The sequence below is a fragment of the Micropterus salmoides genome, unplaced genomic scaffold (genome assembly GCF_014851395.1).
Source record: "Micropterus salmoides isolate LMB-PRFRI ecotype aquatic unplaced genomic scaffold, ASM1485139v1 Ms_hic_scaffold_1, whole genome shotgun sequence".
In the NCBI taxonomy this organism is placed as follows: domain Eukaryota; kingdom Metazoa; phylum Chordata; class Actinopteri; order Centrarchiformes; family Centrarchidae; genus Micropterus; species Micropterus salmoides.
In genome coordinates this window covers 9,126,593-9,134,709 of record NW_024040040.1, presented here as the reverse complement: position 1 = coordinate 9,134,709, position 8,117 = coordinate 9,126,593, and the positions used below count along the sequence as shown (strand labels likewise).

Genomic DNA, 8,117 nt, shown 5'->3' with positions numbered 1-8,117 from the left:
ATGAAAACTTTAGTTATAACTTTATAATCACATTTCTTTTTCATTCTGTCGGTTTGTTTGTGGAATAGTTTGTTTTATCTGTCTTGTGTTTGTTGTTTGTTGTCGCTGCCGATCTTGGTACTCTCAGAAAAGAGATTTTTATTCCAAATGAGACTTGAACGCTGTTAAGATTTTGACACCTTGAATTCAAATGCATCATACAGTGCAGCTACGGCAGCTGCGAAGAGGAAAAAATCTGCTTTTTTAAACATTCATCAATGATCACTTTCCTCCTGCTAGACTGAGTTTGAGGATATCATTTGCACTACAAGTTAGTTTAAAAAGTTATCAAGAACGATACCTGCTTATGCCCCGCTTTAACTCAAGAGCTTAAGATAATCATCTTCTCACATCCATAGTATTAACGGGATGTCATCAACAGGTTCACACAGATAACTCCTCTTTCATTAGCGAGTTTACAGGATTAGGACCTCAGAGATTGCTCAGTAACAGAGGCCATGGAAACACACCATCAAGGCTTCATCTATCTAGAGATTTAGGTAACACTGATCTCAGCAGCTTTTCACTGTTGTTAACTGACAGTAAAACACCTAGGTTTAGTTTTCCTGGGATGCTGTGAACACTGAACCTTACCTGTGCCCATTGTATGACCCCACAATCAGGTCAGTGGGGGCAGCTACTGTACAGCTAGGGTCTGGATATGTTTCGGGTAATTATTTGTCCTGGAAACAATCCCTCTTTCTCTACAAAGAGAGATTAAATCTAATCCTTGTTTGAAAAATATCAGGAATTTAATGAATTAGTACGTGGCTTGCGGCCTCATTCTGTTCGGAGGATTCATTATATGTTTTCACATTTGACAACATGTCTTTCTTTTACCGTTACGTTTTTCCTCTGACTTACCTTCCTGTCACTCTTTGCCCTTTCTCTCCATCACGCTTCCTCTGACGCCCTTCTCCCCACTTAAAACTAATTGCTCAAAGCTCTGTCCTATTATTATACTGTAATGGTTGCTTGGCGGCCATCGTGAGACAAGACACACAAGAAGCCAGTCTGTAATTAGCTCATCTCTCCACTAAATCTTGTCTTATCATACAGAGACCCAGCCTTTTATTTTTGCTTTGGCTTATCTGGTTTGTTTCTGATCATCTTATTGTTAATGACAATTACAGTATTTAATTAAATAATGTTGGCGTACACGAACAGTCAAACAACGTAAACTTAATCACAAGTGAGTGCTTTTACTTTTGAGTATACTTCTGTGCTTTTACTTAAATACAAGTTTGAAACTAATGGAGAATTTTTAAGGCGTGGTATTGCTATTTTTACTGAAGTACACATTTTGAATACATCTTCCAACACATAACCAATGAACTACCAGTTACAATGGGCCAACTACACCTACAGTAACCTGAGGTAGCTGTAACAGTTAGCTAGACTGTGGTGACAAGTGACAATTACTGTACAGTATCAAGTGGTAAAACAAACAGCAAAATAAATGTCAGCTACACAGCAATATCCATCAAAGGTTTGCTAATATTAGCTACCATTAGCTACAGGCCCTTTATAAGTATTGGACAAATTAAAATGTTGAACCGATGATGGTGTTGGGTGAATTGGCATAATGCATAATTACAAAATTTCATGGCAATCTATATTTGAGATATTTCAGTCCAGACCAATGTGGTGGACTGACCTACAGAGGAAATGTACTTCAGATAGCTGCAAACATTCTCTCCTTTCTGCCACTTGATGGAGCTACAATGCTTTAAAACCTGAAGAGAATTATATTCCCTGCCTGTATTTAGTGCTGCTGCTATGAGGACTTGAAGTACTGGTTTGCTAAATTATGGTGCAGCATTTTGATAAGGTGCCGCAAATCCAAACCGTATAAAAAATGAACACAAAGACACATAATTCCTTCATTCATTCAGTCCACCATACGCATATTTCCTATCTCTGTTCCTCATCTTGTGCTCCTTCTCTGTCAAAGACTTTTCAGATCCTTTCAATTAAAGACTTCCTCCTCCTGCAGATCCCCTTGCAGACCCTATGCACTCTGTGTGGAGTGATGACTACTGTGTGCACCCCCGCACCCTCCCCCCACACCGCATAAACACAACATACAACCACTGATTGTGTGTCAGCGATGCACTTAAAAGTATTGGTTCCAAGGCGTAGATGCTTGACTGTGCAGGTGAATGAGAAGCAAAATTCTAGCTGACGCACCTGTCCTGGACCGACCCTCCCACCGTTGAGGGAAAGATCTCTTTCCTGTCCCCACTCCGGACCTCCAAGCCACAGGAAAAATGGGCAACATGGCAACAGAGATTGTTGCCTTTCTCCTGACCATCTCCGGGTGGATCCTGGTATCGTCCACCCTGCCTACAGACTACTGGAAGGTGTCCTCTGTGGACGGGACAGTCATCACCACAGCTACCTTCTGGTCCAACCTATGGAAAACATGTGTGACTGATTCCACCGGTGTGTCCAACTGCAAGGACTTTCCTTCAATGTTGGCTCTGGATGGTGAGTTCTGAGACGACTGGGGTTGTTGTTGCTGTAGCAGGGTCTGATGTTGTCTTTCTGAGTTCAGAGAGCAGAGACAGAAACATATCTATCGTGTTCTGAGGAACTGTGCATTGGGAGCTATTCATCTGACCGAAGCGCAGATGCCCAAAATCTTTACCTGTTGTTTTGGATGAATGACCACCTTTGTATACAAATGCATTTGGAACTTGATATTTCCTGTTTTGGACTCTTCAGGCCAAAAACAACCACAACATTTAAAGTTAAAGGCCACAAGAGGCATATTTCAGTGAATGAGCTGAGCTGGAATGACACAACTTCCTAATGGGTTCGAATGAAGCAATCTGAGAAAGGCATACAGTCATGCAAAGGTCACTTGTCACTTTCCATTGCTTTCTAGCAACAATAAGGAAAAGCATTGCTAGTAGATTTTCATGCAGTGTCAAGATCTGTTGACACTTGCTGTTGAGAAAAGAAAATGTATTTATAGGTGTTGCGCTCTCCAGCACACATTTAAACACCTTTTAAACTCCTGTCCTTTCCTCCTTGTCTTTAGTCTAAGGCAGTGATTTCCAAAAGCTCCCAAGATAAATCCGAGGGGTCACAGATTGTTAAAGGGATGAATAACAAAACCTAATTAATAAATTTAGATTTTTTCTTGTGAAATACTAGATTATTTCAACATTTAGCCTCTATTAAATAAGTGAAATAACTAAAATAAACATGCAATATAATAATTTTAAGCTCTCTTAAGCCCTCCATTTTGTTAACCCACTACTTGTTAACTGTGATTGTGTTGTTTGTTGCTAGTACTGTGGGTTTTTTGATGCTTTGACGCTAAAAACTGCTGCCTCCTGCCTCTGAAAATGGCACAATGGGAGCAGAGAAGTGAACCAATCCAGTCAAGTTGCACGTCTAAAGACCAAAACAACAACTCAAAAGACGCTTTAAAGCTCCTTAGAGCTGAGGGGAACTAGTCAGGTGATAATTCCCTGTGGGTTTGTCACCACAACAACTTTTTTACAGACAAGTAGTCATATGATCCAGTTTATATATAATATTGTAGCCACTAACCTCGTCCAGCCTCTAAAAATGGTTTGACTAAGTGAACTACTGTATTCTTTCACCCCCCTAAGGCTTCTAAAAATATTTAAAGGAATAATTTCACTTATTTAGCCTAGTTTATTTTGTGACTTTGGAACGGATTAAACAAAAAAGATAAATTTATGTGTTAATTATTGAACAGGTTAGCTGTTTCCCTCTGTTTCCAGTCTTTATGCTGAGCTAAGACAACTAGCTTCTGGCTATAGCTTCACATTTAATGTACAAACATGAGAGTGAAATCAATTTACTCATCCCACTCTCTGCAAGAAGTGAATAAGCATCTTTTTCTTTAAATTAAGTAATACCATATCCTTTCACGCCTTAAGGCCTCTAAATTTGTTAAAATAAGTGGATATTGATAATTAAAATTATTCTGGATACATCTTTGGGCCTTAAAATGTTCATAAATAAATCGCCATTAACAAAAAAATCACATCTCACAACCCATGACCACATTAAGGCCATAAACAAGTAGACATTGCTCTATTTTTAGGGGGTCACAAGACAAAAAGATCAGGAACCACACATTTAACACCCTCTTCACTGTCACTCCCTTGAAGCTTATATCCAGGTGTGTCGGGGTCTGATGATTGCCGCTGTATGTCTGGGTTTCTTTGGCGCAATCCTCGCTTTGGTAGGAATGAAGTGCACGAAAATAGGAGGCTCTGAGACCACCAAGGCCCGTCTGACCGTCCTTTCGGGCTTCCACTTCATTCTCAGCGGTATGCCATGCTGCTTACCCCTCTCTATGTCTGTATTTATGGAGAATGTAGCATTTGAGCTGCATTTTGGGAAGATCTTTTGGAATGAATTAGTGTTCAACTGAATTACATTATCAGCTTGTTCTGCTTTGACTTCAGAAATCCTCTTATTTCTCTCCACAGGCCTCAGCTGCATGACTGCATGCTCCATATATGCTCACAGGATCACAACTGACTTCTTTGACCCCCTCTTTGTTGCCCAGAAGTAAGTATTTAGGATTAAAAGAACAGCAGATCAAAACCACATTCGGATGAAAGACATCCAATCAAACATTCTTTCTTTTTTTCCCCCACTTTATCCCTTCAGGTTTGAGCTGGGAGCAGCTCTGTTCATTGGTTGGGCTGGATCTGTGCTGTGTACGCTCGGAGGACTTATCTTCTGTTTCTCCCTGTCTGAAGGCTTCAGTATCAGGCAAGTTGCTTGATTTTTCTGACATGCTGGACACTAACAATGTGATCCCACATCTGTCATCAGCGACAAGGGCTTAGAGGAAATCTGATTTGGACGGATTCTATACTGCACTGACTTGCTAACTCAATCTGGCAATTTAAATAATTACTTTTGCAGTGGAGGGTCGGTTACAGTCGAAAACATTCAGTAATTTCTCTCAACATCTTGTCTCATAATTGCTGAACCTACAAGGCAAACTGTATGATCATCATCTTGATTAGTTATGCGGCCGTTGATGGCTGAATGTTTCCTTTGTCAAAGTCGAGTAATTAAGACCTTTTCGTAGTGAAAGTCACCTTGACTGAGGGCACCTATAGGGAAGTGTTCAGTTGCACATCAACAAAACCTTCTCTTTTGGTGATATCCTTAGTCATCAATTTGTGAACGGTCAGTCCTGTTTAGCATATCCATATACTTTGGGTAAAGTAAGACGTATATGAGGAGCAGAAAGGAGGAAACATATAGAGCAATATTCTGCAGGATTTGGTCCAGTGAAGGCCAGTAAGGATACATGTTTCAGAGATTTGATGGCTAACTTTATGGCAGCTTTACTTTTAATCACCTCAATTCTTTGTTCTACATAAGTCCCTAAAATGGGGATCAACACATCTGTTGTGTTGCTCTAGGGATGGTAATGTTGGTCGGTTAGTAAGTCCACCACTTTGGTCCTGGCTGAATTAGATTTTTTAGATAAGAGTGGTTTAAATTTTCACATGATGCTCATGTGATGAATTGTAATGGTGATCCCTTTTCATCTAGCACCATCATTAGGTCAATTTTAAATGCGTCCAATGTGATTAAATATTTGCTAAATTAATGACATTCAGCCTCAGCTGTACTTGTATTTAAATCTAAACTAGCGTGTTAGCATGCTAATTAAGCTAAACTAAGATAGTGAACATGGAAAACACTATACCATCAGCATGTTAGCGTTGTCATTGTGAGCACGTTAGCGTGCTGATGTTAGCATGCTGATGTTAGCATTTAGCTGGGCCTTACAGACCCCGTCTGTAAACTTGTTATATAGGGGATACAGCAAGAAAGCTAACATTTGGTGCTACAGAAATATGATTGTTGACCTCTTTGTCATATCCAGGGATTGTATAATTGTCCTGTTGTCCACCAAAATCCTTAAATATGCACTCATTCAATTTACTTTGAGAGAAATAAAACAAGTTAACTAGAACCACTTAGAGGCTCTCTCAACATTTATCATTACAGCCCTTATTATGCATCTCCCCAGTTCTTGTTCTACTTCAAGGTGCTTGCCAGAAATGGAGATCAAAACATACCCTACAGTACGCTTTTAATTAGGGTGTAATTTCTTGTTTCTATTTTTGCAGAGCTGAATACTCCTACAATAGAGCTGCATCATTTGTGACACCACGCAACAAGCACAGCAAGACAGTAAACAGCCTCCACAAGGAACCAGGGGAGCCATCGAGGCAGTTTGGAAGAAATGCATATGTGTGAAATTTGATTCTATCTTGTTTTTATATGGGTTGATTGTAGAATTTATCATTTGTGGTCACCAAACAATTTCACCAGTGAAAGCCAAGAACAGCATTCATTACAATAAATTTCTCTGCTCAGTGCCGGAAAGAGTAATTCATGTGACAAGTTTACATACGTTATTGATTTTAAGTGGCCAGATTCATTTCTAAATATGGCTGCTTTTTTGGGACATTTCTGTCAATGGCCTTTAGGTAAAAGATAAGCTTGCTTTTCTTTTAGGGCAGGAAATTTGATTTGGCACAAACACTGTTCAAACTCTCCGGTCACCTTCAACAAGCATGGCCTTTCTTGCCTGTTTCACATACACAGGACAATGTCTATATAATTCTTGAGTCAAAGATCAATTGGACATTGATATTTAAAAGAATCTGCAATATATTTTAAAGCATTTTTCAAGCTTTTCTTTCCATTAAAACTAGATAGCAAGTACACATTTTATGTGAGCTTCCAGCTAGAGCTTATGCTATATAAGATGTTTTTGTAAATTCAGTGATTATAAACATGAATTTTTTCTATTTTTTTCAACAAAGATAACATCATTTAAATCAGTTCATTTCCATTATTGCTAAAGTAACTAAAATAAAAATAGATTACATTTTGAAAACTGAGTAGCTATGAGGTAAGTCCAGTTAATCTTCTCCTGTTGCTTTATGGAAACAGAGGATACCTTCAGAAACTTGCATCGGTTAATATTTCTCAAGCAGAAAAACGGATCAAGTGAAAGCCTTTCTGGGGTTTTTTTTTTGGCCTAGACTGATCTGACCTCCGACCGGAGGTTTCCCCTCCTATCAGCCATCCATCTCCACCTAGGAATTATTATCAATAGGAACCCCAGGCTATGTTACGTAAAACCTCCTGGCCCAGAGGTCGGATACTTGAACCAGCTGGCATAGAGCAGTTGCCGTGCTTTCCAGTGCCTTGCGTCTGTAAACAAGTGTCAGGTGTCTCAGGCTCCGCAGAATGCTCTGATATAATAGCAGTATTGTACTGTCTAATGTCTGCGTTACATATAGGGATATTAAAACAGCAAACGTAAATCATTGAACTCCTTCTAGCGAACACATTTTAATTCTCTTGACAGAAAGATATTACAGCTCACAATAGTTATATCCAAACTGAGTTGTTGTTTCTACACAGTGCTTTTGAAAAATAATAAAATAAAATGACTGAGGATTCTTCCACTGGAAATTGTGAATGTCTGTATGAAGTGTTTGAGCTGTTGGTGGTGCTGCATGAAAAGTTGGGATCAACACGCTACACAAAGTTATGTTTGTTTTTGATTATTCTATAATCTTTTTTTTCATATTAAAAGGAAAGGAATAGATGCTACCATTAAACACATAAACACACACCTGGAACAGCCACGTGCATGAGTTGGTGTCAGCGGGGGTCCCGGGCCTTGTTAATGCAGTTTGGCGTGAGGTTTTGGTCCTGCTGCCCAGGAAGTCCACAGTGTCAACTTTGTATAAAGGGGTCACAAAAGAAACAGGCTGAGAATCACTGACCTAATGTTACTTACTGACCTTATTGAGAGCACAGAGCCATGTCCCTTCACCCATTACTGCAACCTCACCACCAGAGAGCAGTAATAATTCACATTTAATGGTTGACATATTTGAGGAAACTGTACAATATGTAATAGTTGAAACAGTGTCCTTTGAGCTTGACTCTTAAGAGACCATGTGAACAAAAAAAAAGCATTGACTTTAACTTGTTGTGTTTTCTTGGCTGTTATTGCAGCATTAAAGCCAGGTCAG

General features: G+C 39.4%; 1 protein-coding gene across 1 annotated transcript; it reads left to right on the top strand.

Annotated features, from left to right (window-relative positions):
• The first annotated feature begins 1,999 nt into the window (after positions 1–1,999).
• cldn10a (claudin 10a) lies at positions 2,000–6,439 on the top strand. The gene is made up of 5 exons (XM_038714049.1): positions 2,000–2,529; positions 4,194–4,355; positions 4,518–4,599; positions 4,702–4,806; positions 6,189–6,439. The coding sequence occupies exons 1-5, from the start codon at positions 2,310–2,312 to the stop codon at positions 6,316–6,318; spliced, it is 699 nt and encodes a 232-aa protein (XP_038569977.1). The 5' UTR covers positions 2,000–2,309; the 3' UTR covers positions 6,319–6,439.
• Positions 6,440–8,117: the final 1,678 nt, after the last annotated feature.